The sequence below is a fragment of the Protomyctophum bolini genome (genome assembly GCF_963924005.1).
Source record: "Protomyctophum bolini genome assembly, chromosome: 11".
Taxonomy (NCBI): domain Eukaryota; kingdom Metazoa; phylum Chordata; class Actinopteri; order Myctophiformes; family Myctophidae; genus Protomyctophum; species Protomyctophum bolini.
Window position 1 is genome coordinate 40,718,722 of NC_137872.1, and position 24,453 is coordinate 40,743,174.

Sequence of the window (24,453 nt, forward strand, 5' to 3'; positions counted from 1 at the left end):
TTTTTAATAAATAAAATAAACTTTTATCAACTCTTTCATAATATGTACAGTATATAAATACAAAATACAACCAAATACAAAGAAATACATTGTCCTCCGAGCGCTCTCAGTCTTGGGACAATATATACTATAGTCCAGACGAAAACACAAACAACTACAATACAATACAAAGGAAAAACAATCACAAGAAAACGTGCAGTATGAATCTCATACTCATGATGTAATCTAGTGACTCAGATGCCCTACTCGTGAACCTGTACATGAGGTTACGTAGCCTGGCAGAGCAGGTGGGTACCTCGACCCTATCGGTCATGGCTTCCAATTCCCACCCGATGTTGTGTGGGAGTTCGGACTGATCCAGACCGTACTGGATAACCGCCAGCTTGCATAATGTCTTTAGACCAGGGCTCATGTCTAAGATGTACAGGTTATCACATTTCCTATTATCCTCTCTAAAGAGGATAAGATCTCCCACAACGCAACAGAAGCCGGAAGACATTGCTGGCCACGGGCAATTCCCCTTGGGCTTAACCTGTTTCCAGGTGAAGGTCTTCAGATTGAATTTCCACAGATCATTTGGGTGCGTGTTATGTGAGCCCATGCTGTCACCACCAAATATGTACAGCTCTCCTTTGTAGGCAAAGGCCGAATGACCCGAGCGTCCCTTTGGACGAAGCTGTGCAGAAGGCGTGCTCAGCCAGTGGTCGGTCTCCGTGTCAAACACTCTGACATCGTTGTCCCGTTGCCAGTAGCTCCCAAATACAATCTTTGTCCCGATGATGGTGGCAGAGTGCCGTGATGAAGAAAGTACTTGAGGGCCTCCGATGTTAATCAAAGTCCAGACCATCGCAGTGGTGTCCAACTTGTAGACGCCTTGGAATTCACTACTCCAGGACTCCCGTCCTCCATGGATAGTTGTCCGTCCTCCATGGATGTACATGGCCTTATCCAGGACACAGGCTGAGTGTCCGACCCTCCCCCATGGAACAGTCCCGGTAGTCCTCGGTTTGAACCATCCGTGGGTGTCCACGTCAAATGCATATAAAGCTCTCTCTGAAGCCCACTGTCATCTATCCCTCCCCAGACGTAGGCGACATCTTCTATCAGCACGGCAGTGTAGCCACAGGTAGTGGGAACCTCGAGGGGGCATTTTCCTCTCCAAGGCGTCACTCGAGGCAACTTCCTCCATCGCAGAGACACTGTGTCGAAGACGTACACTTCCATCGGACCCTTTTCGTGTGCCAAAGAGCCAGAACCTACGAATGAGTACACCTCGCACCCCACGGCTATGGCCGTCGCTTCAATGTTTCGCTTCAACGTTTTCCCTCGTCACAACTGTCCAGCGCAACATTCTGACCGCACAGCAACACCACCGATAAATAAAGACCTTTCCTGAAATAGAACGGAGTGGCCCGAGACAGCACTTATATCAGAGGCCAGTCTATGGCATCAGTCCTCTATGATGACACTAGCTATGACATCAGTAAGCTGTATAGGACCCGAATGGAAACAATACAACACTACTTTATTTGTACAGCGAGTGTATTCCAAGCCGTCGGCCTTAGAAGCAGAATGCTGCTTCACCGTGTTTTTCTATAAGCCATTGCAGGGTCATCATCGAGCAGGTCAGCAGTGGAGGGGACCTGAGTTTTGGACATATCTAGGCAGGCAGTCATGTTAGGTAGGAAGGTGCCAGACCATTGAGAGCTTTATAAACAAGTTAAATAATTATAGTGATGTATAGTGAAGGTAAAACTGGTGGTTATTGTTCTCTAATCTTAGTTAAAACTCTGCCTGCCACTATTGAATGAACTGTAGAAAAGTGGTGCTGAAAACCTGCAGTGTATATAATGTACAGTAGTAAAATGTATTATTGCTGAAGCAAAAGTTAGAGATAAATCACACCCGTGTGAAGTGAGGGGCGCTCTCATACATCATCTCATTCCAACCAATCACAACTTGCGTCCTCAACTTCGTCTTCAACGGTTGCGTTTGCACAAACCAGCCCGATCTCACAGAAAATACTACATATGTACGGAATTGCAATTCCGTACAAAAAAACAACTGCCAAAATCTGTAAATATATACTACTACTAGTACTGACGGAGGCGTGGCTTTCACAAACACGGAAGTGCAATTTCCCCCGTGGCTGGTTGATGCTGAAGGGGTGAGTTCGGGGTTTTACATTATTTACTATTCTGTGGAAATGGCAGCTTCCTTACTCGGATTTCGGGAGGTGTATTTCCAGACTCTATAGTATATAGCATTCGGAGATTGTGGAATAGTTGTCTGGAGCTATGTTTTTCCCCGCCAAGGTACTGGGGCTCCTTGATTGTGTGTGTGTTTTGCTTCCTTCAGGCCGTGTTGCCATGTCTGCTTATTATAAGCAACCTTTGACTTGTTTTTTCTGTAAAGTCACTTGCAAATAAATTATTGGTAGTTGCTGGTTGATTTTTTTTTTGGGCTTGATTCTAAAGTGTAGAGTATAGTTGCTTACAGTATTTGGGCTTGCTTCCACATTTCTTCACATCAAGGAACCCCAGATTAATATATAGGCTATGTAATTGTCCACAGACATATTTTGTGCCTTTTTTTTTATGTTTAAAAAAATATTCAAAATATTTCGATTCATTCTCAATGTGGTTTTTAAATAACGGATGTACACAACCTCACAATGTGTCGCCGCATGTGAGCTTGTAGATCATCCGTTTTAATTTGTGCTTGTTTTCATAGACCCCCGGCCACTTGTTTCTCTTGCGAAACTGGCAACACAGCAAGAGAAAGAGGAACTTATGCACACACACACAAACGCATGAATGCACTATGCGGGGCTGTATAAGAAAAAGGTGAACACTGACCTGCAGTTGGTGCTGCTGGCGGCGCCACCAGAGTGCCCGGATATGAGGGAGGTGGTCTTGCGCATGCCGCGGGTGGGTGGCCCCCCTCCTCCTCCTCCTCCTCCTCCGAAGCCCCCCTCCTCGGCGTGTGTGCGCGGCACAGAGCTGGCGCGCGTGGACACCAGCAGGCGCTCGGGGTGCTCCATGTCGCTGCGGCTGCGCCGGAGGCGGTTGCGGCTGGGGTCGCTGAAGCTCCGCCCCTTGACGCGGCTCATCAGGCTCTGGGAGACCACCTCGTCGAAGCGCTCGCGGTGCTTCTTGGGGATGAAGATCCTGGCGAACATGACGGGGGGGGTCACGTAACGCACGCACGCACACACACACACACACACACACACACACACACACACACAAATCACAGACAAATTACAGTTACCATATAAGAACGGAAAGTTCTCCTATGGGCGCCTGACGGAGGGGGGGAAAGGAATAGCGTTGTTCCTTCCGCGCGATACGTCGTAACCGGGGAGACTCCACACCCCCCCTGTCAGGTGATGAGAAGCGGCCCTGCTGCTGACTCCTCATGCATGGAAGGAAGCATGCATGAGCTCCGTTTGGGGCTCTCCCCCCCAGGTTGCCATGCAGGGGTCAGTTTCAGGTTCCCCTGTGTATAGTCGACACAGTCCAGGACACCAGCCAGAATAAGGTATATTATACAGCCCTGGAGGTGGTGTATATAGTCCGCAAGCACGAGGGATGCGATTCTGGCTTCGTCAAGCGTCGTTGACACAAACACAATTGGTCTGTCTGTGTGTTCAGAGGAGGGAAGCCGGGGCGGGGAGGAGGAGGAGGAGGAGGGTGATATCTGTCACTGGGTTGTCACTCAGGCGGTGGGGTTGTGTTGGGCGAGAGGAGTGGTATAGGACGGAAAGGAGTCGACGTCTGTCCCGGTGGAGGCTCCTCACTGGCAGGTGAGCCGGTGCAGGGATACATGGCAGCAGGCAGTGGCAACAACAACACATGCAGACATGAGTGAGGGAGGAAATAATTAGAGCATTACTAAATCGAGGAGATGAAAGATGGGGAAAAGGACAAAACCAGAACAGAAGTATATAAAGCCCTTTTCCGGCACGCAAACGGCAATCATCCGCAAGACATAAATAACCATGAAACGCTCTCTCAGCGGTCATCCGAAGAGTTCCAGCGAACAACGAGGGATCCTCCTACAGTATATATATATATATATATATATGTTCCGATTAGCATGTACTGTTCCAGACGAAATATCCACATAATTGGTTTAATAATAGATCTATGAATAAATATCCATACAGTGTCCCTGCATGGGAGGAGCTCGGGCTGTAGGCAGGTATACGATTATAGCCCTGAGTGTGTCCTCTCCTCTGTGCGTGTGTGTGCGTGCGTGTGCGTACGTGATTGCCAAAGAGATGAGGAACGGAAATTAAGAGAGAGAGAGACAGAGAGACAGAGAGAGAGAATTAGAGTATATTGGATGAATAAAGCTTTGTTTCCTGTGTGTGTGTGTGTGTGTGTGTGTGTGTGTGTGTGTGTGTGTGTGTGTGTGTGTGTGGCACAGCAGTGGCTCCAGGTGTTCCATTCTGATGACAGCTCACACGACAAAGAAGTGCACACACAGCCCTATCCTCTTTGTGTTATTCCTGTCTCACATAATCAACTCTCTCTCTCTCTCTCTCTCTCTCTCCGTCTGTCTTTCCTTAAGTTCTATACCCTCCCTCTCTTCTCATCCTCTCTCGCAGTCAGCGACTCACTTATTCCCGTCTTATTTCTTCTTTAAATCCGCTCACGCTCTTGTGTATATCGTGCCCCGTGTGTGTCGATCTCTCCATCGAACAAAATCCACCCCAAAAAAGTACCACAAACCGACAGATAGATATATAGGCCTACATATACACCCATGTATTCTGACACGTTGATGTTGCACGTCACACGCACGCACACACACACACACACACACACACACACACACACACACACACACACACACACACACACACACACACACACACACACACACACACACACACACACAGGGAAGATGTTTGTGCCTCTGCCTCTGAATGGTGCATGAGTAGTATAGTGATGATCTACACTACATAGTACTGTATCTCTCCTGGGGTTGTTCCTCTGTACTATACAATCCAGAGACAGAGTCAGACACATCCCACATGCCGACAGCGAGACGCAGGGTGTTTCAGAGGCATGCAGGGATGGAGACAGAGAGATGTAATCTCTGCTTTTTCACTGTTGCTCTCCCAGTTATAGTTTAGACATAATATTATAAGAGGCAATATTTAAGAGGCAACGAGGGGATGATTCCCTCATTTCGCCCTGAAGCTCTGAAGCTCTGAAGGAAGGGAAATATTATTTCCCCTCAAAGAAAATCAAAGCAAGACTTTTTTTTTTTCCAAACTGAATACCGATAACTGAAATGTGGACTACGAAGCTCTCTGGGCTCACGTCATGCACAGGAAACACGCAGACACGTGGTTATAGCACACGCACACACGCACATACACGCACGCACGCAAGCAACATTCCCAACTCACTGCGTCGTTAGAAGCCTGACAGAACCAGCTGTGGCAGCGGTTGGCCGAACGGTTTGCGGAGCGGTCTTGATATCGGAAGGTCGCTATAGTTCGTATCCCCGGACCGGCACGTTAAATTTACCACCGCTGAAGTGCCCTTTATAGACAAGGCATTGAACCCCCTATACCATGAAATGTTCTATGAGCAGGGCCTGGCTGTAAACAGGTTCTTGAGCTTAGTCCAGTTACCCTGCAGGTAAACATATAGTACCTTTCCTTTCCTTTACCATGCAGGGTCTGTGTGTCTGTCTGTTATTATTTGTCTTGGTTCCTTATCTGTAATCTTTATATTCAAAAATGTCCTCCCAGTTCCTACATTGCTACTTATGTTCAATGCTGATGATTGCGTCATAAGACACTGCGCACACTAGTTTAATTACTCTTTTTCGAGAATTAAGTACATCTTGAATGAATGAATCAATCATTCAATGAATCATTCAATGAATCAATGAATAAATCAATAAATCAATAAATCAATAAATCAATCAATCAATCAATACATACGACTACTATAACCAATGCAAGTGCTTTGGGATGGATGAAGGGGATACAATGATTTGTTACTCTGGCATGAAACTGACATAACATTGACTTATGATATCCAACTACTAAATGCCACTACTGTGCCATTTATAGAACTCTGTTCTGTTGATTTATGTGACACGGGTTGTGTGGCGAGGACAGGACATCTAGGGCAGAGCGATCCCCATGTAATCACATGAAACATATAAAAAAAAAACACTTAACCATGTAATCACGATCCCCCGATCGTGATTACATGGTTAGTGTTTTTAAGTGGTGCAACCACTTCTACATCCAGCTTTGTCCGTGTACCTGTGTACGTACGTGAATGAGCATGAGTGGTGTGCGGCTGTGCGCATGCGTGAAATTGGAACGAGAGAAGTAAGTGACATTGCTGCCACCTGCTGGACGCAAATCAACTGCCTGTATAATGGGAGGCATGCGCGATCCATAATAAAGCTAATCTAATGGAGCAGAGAGAGAGAGAGAGAGAGAGAGAGAGAGAGGGAGGGGAGTTGCACCACTTGGTTCACACAGGTGAACCAAGTGCTGCATGCAATGCAAAGACTAACAATGGACGTAAACAGTAAGCACACATTACTATAGAGCGTCGCAGTCGCGCCACAGTCGCCCCCTTTCATGACGACGCCTGAGGCCCGGGAAATTAATCCCAATGCATTTTACCCCATAGACATTTCAAAAAGTATTTATCTTTAAAGTGTCGTACGAAGCCAACTCGAGTCGTGACAAATCATGACAACAAACACAATACTTTGGACCAAACAAATAATTACAAAGAAGAAAAACAACAAAGTAAGTAACCTTGCCGTTTTTTTCTACTTTCTAATTCTTTGTTTGGCCCAAATCAGTGTGTTTATTGTCATGATTTGTCACGACAAGAGTTGGCTTTGTTCGCGGCGTAAACGTCTTTAAATAAATACTTTATGAAAAGTCTGAAAATGAACGGGGATTTCTTTTCCGGGTCTCTCGAGGGGGGGGCGGGACTGTTTTTTCCTTACACCAGCCAATGGCAACCACCTGGTCCATTATGTAATATAGGCTCCATGTAATAGTTGGTGGCAGTGTTCAAACATCAGTCAACACAACTCCACTATGAAGGCGCACACACACGTGCAACTACCACAGTATACTGCTCTATGTTGCCATCCTGAGGTTAAAGCTTGAAGGGCAGGAGAGTACCTGAAAGGGTTTCTACTACGAATTAGATCAGATCTACTGTAGCACTATAGCAGAGAACTGTGTGTGTGTGTGTGTGTGTGTGTGTGTGTGTGTGTGTGTGTGTGTGTGTGTGTGTGTGTGTGTGTGTGTGTGTGTGTGAAAAGAAAGAAAGAAAGAGTGGAGAATTAGGCCAGGGTCATGTTTCTGTTGTAAAAGTATAGTGTAGCTTGATAATAAAGGGCTATGTAGGCCACGCAGGAACACACATACAGTACAGCAGCCTACATATCTCACCCACATGTGGGTCGAGACGAGACTCACCCACATGTGGGTGGAGACGAGACTCACCCACATGTGGGTGGAGACTCACCCACATGTCGGTGGAGACTAGACTCACCCACACTGCACAACAGTGACACCAACCAAATGCTATTTTCGTGCTCGGACAGACCCAGCCAGGGACAGACCCAGCCAGGCAGCCAGAGACACACAAAGCTCCGTAATGGAGTGGTTGCACCACTTAAAAATATTTAAGAAGTAGTAAAAAAAATAGCCGTGAGCTCACAACCTTCGCTATATAGTGTGGGTCCCGGGGATTCTCCTTTTGGGTCCGCATGCAGCTAAAAAAAGTTTGGGAACCACATGGCCTGGAAATAAGCGTGTGTCTACACGTTTTGTCCCGAGCTCGGCCAGATGAGAGCTGGAGCTGAAAGCCTCCTCGGCCGAAGACGTTTGGATGGATGTATATATGGAAGAGACGAGGCTCCGGAGCGGCCTGGATTAGGAAGGAGGGCGAGGAGGAGAGACTATAATTAGGAGGACGCGATGGGCATGCAGGAGGGAGGGGTGCTTCAAGGACGACGCACGCGCGCGCACACACACACACACACACACACACACACACACACACACACCCCCCAGAGGGAGGAAATACAATGGAAATCAGCATGGGAACCCTTATTCACAAGAAGACCACTTGTTATGATCAGCCGTCGTGAATTAACTGGGAACAACAACAACGTAGAGGTGTACAAGGCAGCGTTGTGGAATAAACGGCACGTGTTTTTGACCGCCGCCATGCAGTGAACTCCCACGTGTTTTTGACCGCCGCCAGTGAACTCCCATGTGGTTTTGACCGCCACCAGTGAACTCCCATGTGGTTTTGACCGCCGCCAGTGAACTCCCACGTGGTTTTGACCGCCGCCAGTGAACTCCCGCGTGGTTTTGACTGTCGCCAGTGAAATATAAAAAAAAAACTCCCACGTGGTTTTGACCGCCACCAGTGAACTCCCACGTGGTTTTGACCGCCACCAGTGAACTCCCACGTGGTTTTGACTGTCGCCAGTGAACTATTAAAAAAAACTCCCACGTGGTTTTGACCGCCACCAGTGAACTCCCGCATGGTTTTGACCGCCGCCAGTGAAATTTGTACAGGGTCTTTTATTTTGAAAACTCAGAAATTCACCTGGAAAGGAGCCAGCTTATAGGTGGTTCAGGCGGTTAGGAGTGGACGCCTCTCGAGCGTCTCCCTATAGGGAGGTCCTTGAGGCACGTCCCACTGGGAGGAGACCCCCGGGGGGGCGGACCAAGGCGCAGTTGGAGGAAACACAATCGACTCGCTGGCCTTGGAACGTCTCGGGATCCCCCAGGAGGAAGTCACTATAATGTTGCTCTGGAGAGGGAAGTCTGGAGCTCTCTGGTGGAGCTGTTGCCCCCGCGACCCGACTACGGATAAGCGGTTGAAGATGGATGGTAAAAAAATCGCCCCAAATGAGGGGGGCACGGTGGCACAGTCGGTAGTGCCGTCGCCTCACAGCTAGAAGGTCCAGGGTTTGTGGGTGCTGGGGGCGTGTTCTCTCCTCCGCGTCATCAGTGCCCATATACCCAAGGCAGGATTGTCAAAAGGGCCTTTCTGTGTGGAGTTTGCATGTTATCGCCGTGTCCCCCTAGGGTAGGTACCCTCACATGTTCTCCCCGTGTCCCCCTAGGGTAGGTACCCTCACATGTTCTCCCCGTGTCCCCCTAGGGTAGGTACCCTAACATGTTCTCCCCGTGTCCCCCTAGTGTAGGTACCCTCACATGTTCTCCCTGTGTCCCCATAGGGTAGGTACCCTCACATGTTCTCCCCGTGTCCCCCTAGGGAAGGTACCCTCACATGTTCTCTCAAATGTTCTGCCCGTATTCCCTATAGGGTATAGGTAAACATGCAGTAATCCTGGTCTCTAAACTGCCTGATGGAGGGGAAAGGATCTGGTCAGAATAACGTTCCTTCCAAGCACTACGTCTGGTCAGGTGAAACAGCTTGGACAGCTGGATGCATAGAAGGAAGCATGAGGTCAGTCCGCTGCCCCCCCCCCCCCCCCCCCCCAGGTTGGCAGAGGAAGTGTAGCGCCCAGGATTACATTCGATAATGGACGCTGGGTGAAAATAATTGGTTAAAAAATCGTGGGATAAAAAATGATTAAAAAAGAAGAAGTGTTATTGCTGTAACCTCGAGGTATAGCGACGATTCATTAACAAGCCACTCGTTCTGTTCAATCACTTCAATCTGAGCCTCAATTCCGAGAACGCGTTGCTAACGACCGCGCTTAATGGAAGTAGACGGGGGGGGGGGACACATTTAATTGACGGACCACAGTGGAAGCGAGCGTTGCCTATAGCGACCGGTAAGCTACTCGGTAGAGATTATAGGGAGACCATTCTCACGTCAATCACGTCAATGGCAGGAATCGACATTAGGGGAAAATCACGCGAATCCCCTTTTTGGAGAAGTGAATCTCACCATTAATAAAAGATCTGTCGTAAATAGAAAGACAGTGACAAAATGAGCTATATACAAATGCTTTGGAGAGTCACGCTATACACAAATGAAGAAGACAGTTTGGTATAGAGCTGAATTCAAAACAATTTACACACAAGGAAACTTGCCGACATGAAAATCATTTGCACAACAAATGAGCAAAACCTGAGCTTCAACTCGGCAGCAGCAGCAGCAGCACGACGCGACGAGGAGATCAAAGGGAAGAAGAAAGAAGAGTTACCGTATACCGAAGGTGGTGGTGTGTGGAGACGAGAGAGAGAGAGCTTTTTTTTAATGTATATACCTTCGCATGGCTCCTCGGGGCTCCGCGCGCGGAAGTGCCTGGAGATGAGGAGCACTCTGTCTGCTCAGCGCTGCATGGGGAAACGCAGCTCTTCTATGTATACCTCAGCATATAGTCCTCGTTTAGTTTGAACATGAACAAAACCAACTCTCCCGGACATGAAGAACAGGAGAGAGAGAGAGAGAGAGAGAGTAAGAGAGAGAGAGAGAGTGTCCTGGATTTCACACAAAAAAAAAAACTTGCTGAAGGCCCAGAAGGCAGCAGGGAAAAGAGAGGAGGGAGGAAGGGAGGGAGGGAGGGAGAGAGGGCTGAAAATGCAAAGGCTCTCTCTGGCTCACGTCCCTTTAGCTTCTCCAACAACATCCTCAGGCGGCGACGGATGTGCTCCATACATCCTTTTCGACACTTGCGTGTCCCCCCCCCCCCCCCCATCCAACCCCCCCTCCCCCCGATCGGCAACCCTCCTCCAGTCCTCCTCCTCCTCATCATCACCGCTGGGAGCGAGGTCGCCACACTTCGGTCATCTTCGTGGCGTATAGCGGTTGCGGTTATAAGCGTGCGGTATACAAGGTATAGGACATGCGGTCTATGTACGACCCATGCATGTCATTCAGTTGATCCACGCGCTGCTTCCATAGTGACATGAGGAGGCGCCCCGGTGAATGACCATGCAGGCTCACGCAGGTCTCTCAGAGGAGGAGGAGGAGGAGGAGGAGGAGGAGGGAAGAATGAGAGGAGAGAGGGGAGGAGGGAGTCCCAGCAGTGGATTCACACAGGCAGGTTATCAGCGCTGGATATGTGTGCGTGTGTGTGTGTGTGTGTGTGCGTGTGTGTGTGTGTGTGTGTGTGTGTGTGCACGTGGGATCAGGTGTGTGTGTGTGTGAGAGACGGAACAGACCACATGACTGACACCCTCCACGCGCGCGCGTGCAGGGCGTGCTCGTGACAGGCAGGCAGAGAAAGCCCTCCCGTTCCGACCTCCTTATAATTCAGCCGTTTTCCTCTTTTGTTTGCGAGTTAAATCCCTTAATTTAGAGAGCTCAATCAACCCTGCAACAGATGGGAACTCGCGCAGAAAGTTTCAAAAGCCCAGTTCTCTTTTCTCATTGGACTATTTCCCACCATGCGATGGGAGCCAAGCAAGACGTTAACGTCACCAAAGGCCCTGATACTTGAAAGAAAACGCCCCAGCAGGGCAAACTCAAAATCTGATTGGCTATAAGGAACCTGTCAATCTCTATATATATTGCTCCCATTCATTTTAACAGCAAGGGCATTCACTGGGTTTTCTAGCAGGCCTCCCGGAGACAACACAAGGAAATAATCTCATTGGTTTAAAAAATAAAAACAAGGGCTGTTGTATACCTGCACAGAATGGAAGCAGAGCATCCAGCCTGTCTGAGTAAGAAACAGTGCAGTGGCAGCTAAATAAATACAAGATATAATATTTGTTAAAAAATAAAAAACGTATTATAAAATATACATTTCTGCATCAGGCAAGTGGGCCAGCATTGAAGGCCTTTGCTGGCCCTGACGGCCCAGCATGCACTGCTTTTGACAAACGTTCCGGCACTTCTTGCTAGCTAGCTGCTTATACTTAACCCCCATATAGCTGGGTTTTTGGTGTTGAGCCATTTAAGAAGTCGGGTGAGTGCGTCAGAAACCAAAAGAGAGAGAGAGCATTTATTAAAAGAAGTAGGCTGCTTAAAAATAGATACAGTACTCATCCTTAGGGAGGGAGGGGTGGGTGGCTGGCTGGGGTGGGGGTGGGTGGGTTTAGATCTGTGGAGGGAGTGAGGGGAGCAGATCGAGGCCGGTCCAGGTTTATAAGGTGTAACTCTAAAGTACCGTCCGTACATTTGACATGACGTCAAACTTAAAAAAAAAAAAAAAACTCTTCTGAAAGAATATATATATATTCAAAGATTTGTGCCGTATTTTCACGATTAAAAAAAAAATAGCAGACCTACAAGCTTGTGGCGCGCGCTATGAGCTTGTAGATCTGCTATTTTTCAAAAGCTAAGGTATAACATAATGCTTAGTTAATTAAAACACCAAAAGGGGTTCCCGCCCAGAATGGGTTTTAAGTACAATTTCAAAGGTATTTTGTAATGAGTATTTCCAATTTCCAATGTACTTTTTTTGCTCCACTGCATCTATTTGAAAACTCAATTGCTACGTATGTAGATTTTTTGTTTTTTGATTACAAAACATGGTCACTTCAGCCATCGGCCCTTATCCCATTCTGGCCGGGAACCCATTTTGGTGTTAGCACGATGTTATGCTTTAGCTATTGAAAAATAGCAGATCTACAAGCTCATAGCGCGCCACCGAGTGGCGCGCTACGAGCTTGTAGGTCTGCTATTTTTGAAAAATCGAAGAACGACTGACATTTTTTAGAATCTGATCTCAGGTCAGAATGGGTTAATCAGACCAGTGTGTGTCCAGTGGAAACCTTGTATGAATCTGATCTCAGGTCAGAATGGGTTAAATACATTTCTGCCATTTGAAAATAGCCGATCAACAAGCTTTGCCATGTGTTGCATTGAGAGCTTGAAGAGCTGCAATGTTCTAGTCTTTTCTAGACATCCTGCTACCCTAATAGACAGGGGTACATGAGCACCTGGCCGTTCATTCGTGCTCTATCTCCGACCAAGCCACACTTCCACCACACATCTCTCTATGCAAAATAAAACCTGCACACTCCCACAAAAGACATAGACTACATTGCATTCGCCAAAAATGTCTTCTTTACTGTTTAAATATTACTTTTCTGAAACACGCTATTCTTGCTCAACCTCAACAGCCTACGTCAGAATCGTCATGTTGGCGTCTACTACGCCAACTACGTTCACTTAATGGGGCCAGTCCTTCACAGTGACACACGCGTTAGATGAACCACGCGACCGGGATGGTTTCTACCCCTCAATGTCGTGCCTACTCTACACTGCCATCCCAAGTCCCCTCCCCCTTTCACTGCTCCTGTGTGTGACCTGTGAACTACTCTCTGACTGCACTGTGGCTTGATTTATATGTGCGAGGTGGAAATGTAATGCACATAAATTAATTATAGGTCCAGCAAGCAAATCATGATTGTCTGTTTGTGCTCAATAGGTCACCAGCACATTCCGATTTTAGGTGTTGTGTTTTGTATGACAGTTTGGCCAGTAGTTTCATATCTATCCTTTTTCCTTTGACGAACACAGAACATGCTAACGGTGTTAGCGCGTTAGCATCCATCTTGCTTTTGATTTATATGTGCGAGGTGGAAATGTAATGCACATAAATTAATTATAGGTCCAGCAAGCAAATCATGATTGTCTGTTTGTGCTCAATAGGTCACCATCACATTCCGATTTTAGGTGTTGTGTTTTGTATGACATTTTGGCCAGTAGTTTCATATCTATCCTTTCTCCTTTGACCAACACAGACCATGCTAACGGTGTTAGCGCGTTAGCATCACACAGCTTACAGCGTCAGTGTTGCATGAATACTTTCAACCATGACAATGCCGACTACTTTTGCTCCACACACTTCCCAAGGATTATGGAGATGTCTTTATTTATTTTTTTAAGGTTGAGAAATGAAATAATTATGGTCGTTTCTAATCTCAGCATTTCACAAGAGAAAGACGTGGATGCCTTAATGCATGTAATAATAATAACAATAATAATAATAATAATAATAATAATCATTATAAGAAAAACAACAATAACAACACTAACAACAGTACAGTACAGTACAGTAAAGACGTACAGTAAAGTACAGTACAGAGGACAACATTACAGTACAGTGCAATACTAAGGAGTGCAGTACAGTATCCTGCTACCCTAATAGACAGGGGTACATAAGCACATGGCCGTTTATCCAACAGCTTTCTCCGACCAAACCACACTTTTACCAGACATCTCTATATGCTAAATAAATTCGCCACACTCCCAGAAAACATATAGACTACATTGCATTCGCCAAAAATGTCTTATTTACTGTTTAAATATTACTTTTCTCAAACACGCTATTCTTGCTCAACCTCTACAGCCTACGTCAGAATCGTCATGTTGGCGTCTACTACGCCAACTACGTTCACTTAATGGGGCCAGTCCTTCACAGTGACACACGCGTTAGATCAACCACGCGACCGGGATGGTTTCTACCCCTCAATGTCGTATTTGCTGCGCCCTTCTAATGCTGCGCCACGCCTACTCTATACTGCTCCATAGACAGCGACTCGAAGTCGAACAGCAGCAGCAGCTCGCCTCCGTCACAATTTAAAGCCCACAGCACTGCACAGCCCCACACCCAAATGAATCGAATTAATGAATAAGGCGCTTATATCGCTTTTGCTCAGTGGATGGGACATTTACATTAAAAGCTATCGGATGGACGCGTGGACAACGGCATGGTTGTGTGCACTCGGAGGGAAAGGTTCCATATAGCTTCCATGCTAGCTGCTTCAGACACAGGGGAGGGGAGTGAGATGGCCCGCCTCACGGGACTCCAGTGCGAAATAGCGCTTATGCAACAATTACCCTAAAAACAACACCACAACTCAATGTCATTGTGAATAAGAATTTCGAGCAAAAAACATATTTTTGGAAGGACACTTTCAACCAGTATGAAGCTAAATGTGGAAGCCGTGTGTGTCACACCAAAACGGGTGACCTATATAATCCTGTCACGCCGTGCATTCTGTGCTTGCGTGCGCATTTCCCAAATCTCAGTCATTTATCCACACATCGCTCTCTCTGTGTGTGTGTGTGTGTGTGTGTGTGTGTGTGTGTGTGTGTGTGTGTGTGTGTGTGTGTCGCGTCGCCCTCCAGCTGCAATTGCGAGTGTGCGCTTTGGCAGACTTTTTATGCAGGGCGTGGGAAATAAGGCAGAATGTTTTGTTTGTGTAAAAACAAAAAAGGGAATATCAACAAAACATATCTGTTTATTGTACACAATGCAATATTCAATGCAATGATATGGTGTGTCCTGTAAGCCCAATTAGCCCATGTGGGCTGGGCGCCTTTGGTGCATGACACAAAAATAAAGAAATCTATCTATCTATCTATTCAGGCCCATTCAATTAATCTATCACTACATTAGTTGCCTGTTCAAAACTAAACTACACTTTATGAAATCATTGTTGCAGCCTACAATTTACAATTTACAATTTAGGCATTTAGCAGACGCTCTTAATCCAGAGCGACTTACATTAAGCAAGAACAAAAAAGCATGGGTATACATCACATAAAAACATTTATCATGAAACATGCGTAAGCTAAGAAAGTAACAGTGGAATATCTATAATGAAACTATACATATAAGCTATACATCTATACTACTATGCTATACATATGTACTATGACGTGCTATGACAATAGCACATACAATGCACTTATGCTGTCTACATAACATGCTATAAGACTGTATCAAATGCTATCTAAGTCTACAGAATTGCTATCTAAGGGGGTGGGGTAAGTGCTATGGGCCATGATGGAGTCTGAAAAGGTGGGTTTTCAGACTACGGCGGAAGATTGGGAGTGATGCTGCAGTTCTGACTGCAATGGGAAGTGCATTCCACAGTTTTGGAGCCAGAAGGGAGAAGAGTTTGGGACGTGTGGAGTGTTGTCCCGGCGTTTTTAGTGAGGGTACTTCCAGCTTCCCTGCGTTGGCTGATCTGAGTGAGCGGGAGGGTTTGTAGGGTTCGATCATACTTGCAAGATATGGGGGAGCCATACCTTTGGTTGCTTTGAATGCCAGCATCAGAGTTTTGTATTCTGTGCGGGCAGCGACCGGGAGCCAGTGGAGGGAACGGAGCAGGGGGGAGACATGTGAGAATTTTGGCTGGTTGAAGACCAAGCGAGCTGCGGCATTTTGGATCAGCTGGAGAGGTTTAAGTGCACAAAAGGACACTACACACATATATTCAGGCCCATTCAGAACACATTTCCCAAATCTCTGATTTATCCACACATCGCTCTGTGTGTGTGTGTGTGTGTGTGTGTGTGTGTGTGTGTGTGTGTGTGTGGGCGTGTGTGTGTGTCGCGTCGCCCTCCAGCTGCAATTGCGAGTGTGCGCTGTGTGCAGGGCACACTACTGAGTTTAAAAACACAGCTGAAACATGAAGTGGAGTCTGTCAACTCCTGCAATTTCCTTCTTCCCATATTGCGCTGCAACGACACTGGGATGAGCCCGCCGAAGGCGGGCGAAATTCTAGTCTATATATACAAGTGAGAAGTTGTACCCATACTCATTCTTTGTGCTCTATCTCCGACCGAACCACACTTTCACCACACATCTCTATATGCAAAATAAATTCGCCACGCTCCCCGAACTAACATAGGCTATTTTTTAGCCGTTCAAGTGTCTTATTACTTTCATAAAATATTACTTTTATGAAACACGCTGTTATTGCTCAACGTCAACAGCCTACGTCACAATCGTCATGTTGGCGTCTACCAAAATCGTCATGTTGGCGTCTACTACGCCAACTACGTTCACTTAATGGGGCCAGTCTTTCACAGTGACACACATGTTACATGAACCACGCGCCCGGGATGGTTTCTACCCCTCAATGTCGTATTTGCTGCGCCCTTCTAATGCTGCGCCCTTGCCACAACACGCGAGAAACAAGGAATTTAACCACGCTACTTGCATACACTGCAACTCGCTTACAATTCGCAAACCTGGCAACCTGCCTGCCCTGCCTCATACGTCACCAGCTCCGTCGAGCTCAGAATCTGTCGCAGCCATCTTGCTTTCCATTTCGATGGGAGAGTGGACATTTAATGCAAATAAATTATTTATAGGTCCAGCAAGCAAATCATGATGGTCTGTTTGTGCTCAATAGGTCACAATCACATTCCGAATTTAGGTGTTGTGTTTTGTATGACATTTTCCCCAGTAGTAGTTTCATATCTATCTCAGCTTTTGCCTGATAGCACACATGCTAACGTTAGCAGCATTTGATGACAGGCTGCCACTTGCCGTAGCAACGTACAGTGTGCGCAGATGGGAGAGTGGACATTTAATGCAAATAAATTAATTATAGGTCCAGCAAGCAAATCATGATGGTCTGTTTGTGCTCAATAGGTCACAATAACATTCCGCATTTAGGTGTTGTGTTTTGGATGACATTTTCCCCAGTAGTAGTTTCACATCTCTCAGCTTTTGCCTGATAGCACACATGCTAACGTTAGCAGCATCTGATGACAGGCAGCCACTTGCCATAGCAACGTACAGTGTGCGCAGACCTAACATGAGTTGCTTACAACAGAAACACACGGCCTTTTAACCACGCGACTTACACACAACAGGTCGGGAGTTATTAAACCGAACGTGGACGCTGTTTCAGTGTTACATTTGCTGCGCATATCGGATTAATTGTAACGGCATGCATGATAAATGTAACAACGCTACAAAACACCATTAAACATATCGTTTTCAGCTTAAAGCAATTATATTTCATTGAAGCAACTCCTTAGCATTGTTTTCATACCATGGATGTGACAAGAAAATGTATCAAACATAAGGGAAATATTAAATAGTATCGGGTGTACCAGTTTGGCCATTTCTTTTTCTTCAATGGGGCAATACATTGATTAAACAAACGTTTGATTGATTGAGTTGTACCATGTTATACAACCCTAAACTAATTTTAGAATACACTACACAATACAATACAAATTTAGAACATATTTTGCACGTTTCATTTTTTTACTCAGAGATCCGTTTAGCTACACATGTAATATTTTCAGGCAACGGACCTACACATGTCAGCTACCATAAACCACTTCAAGTTATTAGGACGAAATAACTGACAGGAGTGACGGTGCTGTGCTGTGAGTAAACTAATAGGGGAGAGCCGCCAAGGATGTAACATTTTGCACGTTTAATTTTTTTACTCAGAGATCCGTTTAGCTACACATGTGATATTTTCAGGCAACGGACCTACACATGTCAGCTACCATAAACCACTTCAAGTTATTTTTTTGATAAAACAGGTCGGGAGTTATTAAACCGAACGTGGACGCTGTTTCAGTGTTACATTTGCAATAGATAAACAAGTCCAAAGTAGCTTATAATGATCAGACTTGGCAACACTGTCTCTAGGTTGAACGTTCTACTTTACAAGCTCACACATATGAAATATGTTTTTTTGAATCTTCAAACTGAGACATATTTTATGATAATACTGTTAGCACAGTCATCATACTCCAAGAGCATACAAATGGAACCAAATGGACCCTGATTTTCCCAGAGAGCAAATGGTATCAAATGGGGGTCTGTGGCCTAATGCATTTCAAACTGGGGGTTCTTGGTATTATATTCTCTGCATATCTTATCAACTTGGGGTGAATATTTCACCACAATACTTTACTGAATATTTCACAAGAATATAACACAAGAGTCAAATGTACGGTCAAATGTAATCACAATATAGGCTACAGATGTAAATATTTATGACACAGTAAAATGTCGAAAATTAGTGCTATCCCCCCCCCCCCCCACACACACACACACACACGACAGGCAAGGCTGTTGTTTGCATCCTTAGCAGGCAGCAGCTACCTTGGCACTGCTCTCTGTGACTGTAGTTGTTTCACCATGTTTGCGTATTTATGAGAAATAAAATAATAAAATAATTTATAACCCATCCGTTACTAGATGTGCAGGGCACACTACCGAGTTTAAAAACACAGCTGAAACATGAAGTGGACTCTGTCAACTCCTGAAAATTCCTTCTTCCCATATTGCGCTGCAACGACACTGGGATGAGCCCGGCGAAGCCGGGCGAAATTCTAGTTTTATACATTTGAAAACTTCAAAACCCTTTGAAGTTTTTGAAAACTTGAAAACAGAATATACACAATACACAATATACAAGAATATACAAGATATACAAGCTCGTAGCTATACACGATCGAACTGGGAACCTTGCGGTTCACATCTGGGCCGCTCTCCCGGCCACTCTACCGCTGATCCACTGCCGCCCTCCATCAAATGTCTTTGCTGCAAACTGAAGATCTACAAGCCTATACAACAGGTCGCACTGTCGTGAGTTGCAGTGTGTAGATCTGCTATATTGTGCTGAAAGTTGGCCCCCCCAGAATAGGGATTGTGTGGCAGTGTTGTTTTCGTCGACTAAAACTATAAGACGAAACAATTTCACTGACAAAAACCATGTAAAAACTAAATAAAAACTAAGCCATGATGACTAAAACTATGACTAAATATACTGACAATGTTGTCACCATATAAAAACCAGACTAAAATGTTAGGAAGGGACAAGTCTAGTGGACAAGAGATAGTCATTTTACACTTGGTTGCATGCTGAAAATAGCCGATCTACAAGCTCACAACGCGTCGCGCTGCGACGCGTTGTGAGCTTGTAGATCGGCTACTTTTAGCAAGTGTAAAAACGGCATCAAAGCCCGCCAAAAAACTGTAGATTTAGTCGACTAAAATCGTATGATATTTAGTCGACTAAAACCGGACTAACACTAAAACATTCCAGGTGACTAAAATATTCCAAAGACTATATATGACTAAACTAAAATAGAAATCTGCTGCCAAAAACAACACTGCGCTGTGTGGCGACTGACTGGTGAGTATACAACGGCCAAACGGAAGTGACAGAAACAGCTTGGAGAAAGTCACAGAAAATAAAAAGCTTTATACCAAAACTTACGTAAAGCTCAACCTAGCCACGGACTCGCGGTGCGCCTGCACTCGTCTTTAACCCATGTTGGCCTGCCGTCGACATATAAAAAAAAGATGTCTTCTGAATTCTGACAGTTTTCTGAAATGTTTCTGTATCAGTGGTGCTCGATATTTCATGTCAAGGACCCCAAAGATCCAAAAATAGCAGATCTACAAGCTCATAGCGCGGCACTCGGTGCCGCGCTATGAGCTTGTAGATCTGCTATTTTTCAATAGCTAAAGTGTAAGATAATGCTCTAAAACACTAAAAGGGGTTCCCGCCCCAGAATGAGTTAATCTGGGTGTGATGAAACGTATCCGAGATTCACACACTCTTATAAAACTGCACCCAAATTAATTAATTCCAGCCTTGTTGTTGTTGTTGTGGAGAACAGTCGCGATGCATAATTCATCACACTGCCTCCTGCCTGCGCTGAACAAACATTCAAATGCATTTTTAAATATACGGGCATGCGTTCCAGACAATACATTATGTCATGACTAGAAAAAGTGCCCCTCGGGGCACAGGTCTCCACCAGTCAGGTTGTGGCCTCCTGGTGGCGCTATTTGAGGCATTTTGTTCCAAAAATGTGTTTTGCAAAAAGATCCACCTGTTGGTGGCGCTATGACAGGCCAATGTGAAAAGGGTTGGATATTCCCTATAGGAAAGTGCGTGAAAGACTCCACGCAAATTGCACGCTGCGTTTATGATTTGAGGCCGTTTGTTCAAAACGGGCCAATCCTGCAAACTTTGAAAGCCAATGATTGAGCTGGAGCAAATGATTTGTGGGATATTTGGACAGAGTAATATAAAAAAAATGTGTTTTACAAAAGTCGGCCTCCTGGTGGCGCTATGAAAAGGCAGATCAAAGGTTTGTCCTTGGCCTCTATAGGGAGTGTGCGCGCAACGTTTCACGCAGATCGGTGCAGTAATAGGTAATCATTCAAAAAGGTGGAAAATCTGCTTCATGGTGACACTATAACAGGTCGTTCTGGGAGATTTGAGGCAGAGGTTCATCGTTGGCATCCAGGGAGTGTGTGTGCACAGTTTGGCATCGACCGGGTTAACGGTGCCGGAGATTAGCTGGTATAACAAAGGTATGGACGGACGGACGGAGTGCAAAACATACTCTCCCCATGCCTTCGGCTGGTGGAGACAATCAGTGGCATGCACAGACATTTAGAGGGGCAGGTGCTCAAATGAAAGAAAAGGCACCTTGTGCAGCGCGTGGAACCGGCCGGTTGCCTTAATAGTGTGAGATTTATAGATTTTGCGGCATAAATAATATATTAGAAGCTTTTTTTATCAAAAATTGATCAATGTCACCATGGTCCATATAGTGTACACAAAAATAATATATATATATTTTTTCTTCAAAATTGCTGTCCAGAGGGCAAGGGCAGGTGGTGCTCTAGCACCCCCTAGTGTCTATCTGTGCACGCCACTGGAGACAATTATGAAAGTTGTCGTTCTCCAGAATAGACGGAATGGGAACGCGGGTGCGTACCGTTAATCTGACCGACGTCGCTTTCGGAAATGGGGGAGAGAAATGGGGGGGGGTGACATGCAGTAAAAGGCCGTCAGGATCGGGAGTCGAACCCGCGGCACACTGGCGGTCCCCAAAACCTACCCAGTCCCCAAACCCTACCAAGACCCCAAAACCTACCAAGTCCCCAAAACCTATAAGTCCACAAAAAATAGCCAGTCCCCAACACCTACCAAGACCCCAAACCCTACCCAGTCCCCAAACCTACCAAGTACCCAAAACATACCAGGTCCCCAACACCTACCAAGACCCCAAACCCTACCCAGTCCCCAAACCTACCAAGTACCCAAAACATACCAGGTCCCCAACACCTACCAAGACCCCAAACCCTACCCAGTCCCCAAACCTACCAAGTACCCAAAACATACCAGGTCCCCAACACCTACCAAGACCCCAAACCCTACCCAGTCCCCAAACCTACCAAGTACCCAAAACATACCAGGTCCCCAACACCTACCAAGACCCCAAACCCTACCCAGTCCCCAAACCTACCAAGTACCCAAAACATACCCAGTCCCCAACACCTACCAAGACCCCAAACCCTACCCAGTCCCCAAACCTACCAAGTACCCAAAACATACCAGGTCCCCAACACCTACCAAGACCCCAAACTCTACCCAGTCCCCAAACCTACCAAGTACCCAAAACATACCCAGTCCCCAACACCTACCAAGACCCCAAACCCTACCCAGTCCCCAAACCTACCAAGTACCCAAAACATACCCAGTCCCCAACACCTACCAAGACCCCAAACCCTACCCAGTCCCCAAACCTACCAAGTACCCAAAACCTACCCAGTCCCCAACACCTACCAAGACCCCAAACCATACCCAGTCCCCAAACCTACCAAGTACCCAAAACCTACCCAGTCCCCAACACCTACCAAGACCCCAAACCCTCCCAAGTCCCAAAACCTTCCCACACGCGGAAGACACGCGTGAGTCTTAACCGGCCACGTCTATCAGACTAACGCGTGCCCCTGCCCCGGGGAACGCAGCTGGTCGAGCATGGTATTACAAACATTAACATTATTCCCATGACGATTATATGAAAGTCATTATATCGGAACAAACGCTCAAACGCGAGCAAATATACCTGATGTACCTTCTAATGAAACGCATATCTCTGTCGGACGGAAACCTCATATGTCCAAAAACTTTATACATACGATTCAAATGAAACAAGAACTCATACATTATGAATAATAACCAGTAGCTTCCGTATCTATGTGTGTTTAATTTAAGGGGGGGGGGGGGGACCCGCGGAGGTCGGTGCGGTGGTCCGCGGCAATGTTCCCTCTAATTTGTTTTCGATCCGAACACTCAAACCTCCTGAGCAGACATCAGCAACTGATGAGCAAACATACATCACCTTGACACCAACTAACCAAACATTAGATAATGCGAAGTGAGCGTCCCACACTTCACACAGGTGTGATTCTTTTTTTTTTTGCCAAATGGATTTTGGGAGTGAATCAATGAATAGGCTACACAATACACGTTTTTTAAATATGCGGACTTGGCAAGCAGTATCAAAAGTGGCAGATTGTAGATCTGCTATTTCTGACGCTTGTGTGTGACACTGTAGTACGATCACGTAGGCTGCTATAAATTACATAAAAATAAATAATACAAAAATGTGACTAAATTTGACTGAGGGACTGCCATTGGAATTTTTTGAATTTTCGTTGTCATATGAAAGCAGGGAATCATAGCTTCAAATTGACATATTGGTTGTTCAGTTTGACCCACCAGTTTTGGAGATATGGCTTATAGAGTAATGTCTTGCAGAAAACAGCGAGTTGAGAAATCAGGCTTTAAAGGTTCACTCTTGTGTATTTACATGTCGATACATTGACTTCAGCTGACACTTATTTCAGACATGCTCTAGTATGTGAAGAGTCTGCCTGTGCTATTAACTCTTTTTGAAATAATAAATACAAAATGTAAGTTGTTCTCCTCTGGTGAAAAGCTGGAATTTGCACGATGGCAGTCTCTCAGTCAAATCTGGTCACAAATAATAAAAACACCATTATAAACTATGGAGATAAGAGGTTTCCGCCCGACATGGACATAAACAAACAAATCCTGCTCCATCGCCTACAGTAGCGTATAGAAGACATGCGGACACTAGGGGGGAAAATATTCACACTTCACAACTCCACCAGCGGTTATTATCGAAAAAGAGGAACTGCGTCCCAAGTCAAAGCCAGCTGTCACAACACCACCACGCCCATATATGGTTGTAGCAGGAAATAAATGTACATAGATAAGACAATCCGCACCATGCATGGTCCAAGACAAACAGTGATTATTTATAACGCTCACCTGAAACAGCAGCACATCATCGCTTTCCTGCGCAGATCAAATCAAAAGGATGTTTGTGTGCGTCCGTGCATGAGTGCGAGGGTGCGTGTGTGCGTTTGCGTGTGTGTGTGTGTGTGATGTGTGCACGTCTCCCAAACCCACTCGCAAAACAATGTGTCTGCGCACACACACACACACACACACACACACACACACACACACACACACACACAGTATAGCCGACTGGAGCTGGATGACAGAGGAGGGAGTGGAGGAAATAATTATATACACATCTTCGTGTGCATATGTGTGTGTGCGCGCGTGCATGTGTGTGTGTGTGTGTTTATTACTATACTTGTGAGGGCCAAGATGTCCCTACAACATGTATAGTAGAACTTGAGAAATAAGACGTTGTGAACACTACTTTACTACTTTAGAGAAATTAGTTGTTTTATGTTGTTTTATGGTTAGAACATCTTTACATTTAGCTAAAGGTGCAGGTTGCGGGCAGTGCCGTCGCTACCTATACGCGCAATACGCACTGAGAGTAGGGCAACACGCCGAGGGGGGAGGCAACAAAATGTGCCAAAAAGTGCCTTAAACCGACCCTCAGAATAACAATTTAAACGAGCGGCCATGTG

At 45.8% G+C, this 24,453-nt stretch overlaps 1 protein-coding gene across 1 annotated transcript in view; it reads right to left on the reverse strand.

Moving 5' to 3' along the window:
- The window catches only part of grid2ipa (glutamate receptor, ionotropic, delta 2 (Grid2) interacting protein, a), a gene marked incomplete at both ends in the record, with an annotated part of 140,979 nt that overhangs the window by 44,828 nt on the left and 71,698 nt on the right, over positions 1–24,453 (reverse strand). Inside the window, one exon of the mRNA XM_080775228.1 lies at positions 2,859–3,170. Within this exon, the coding sequence (XP_080631354.1) occupies positions 2,859–3,170 (312 nt within the window). The remainder of the gene's footprint in view (positions 1–2,858; positions 3,171–24,453) is intronic.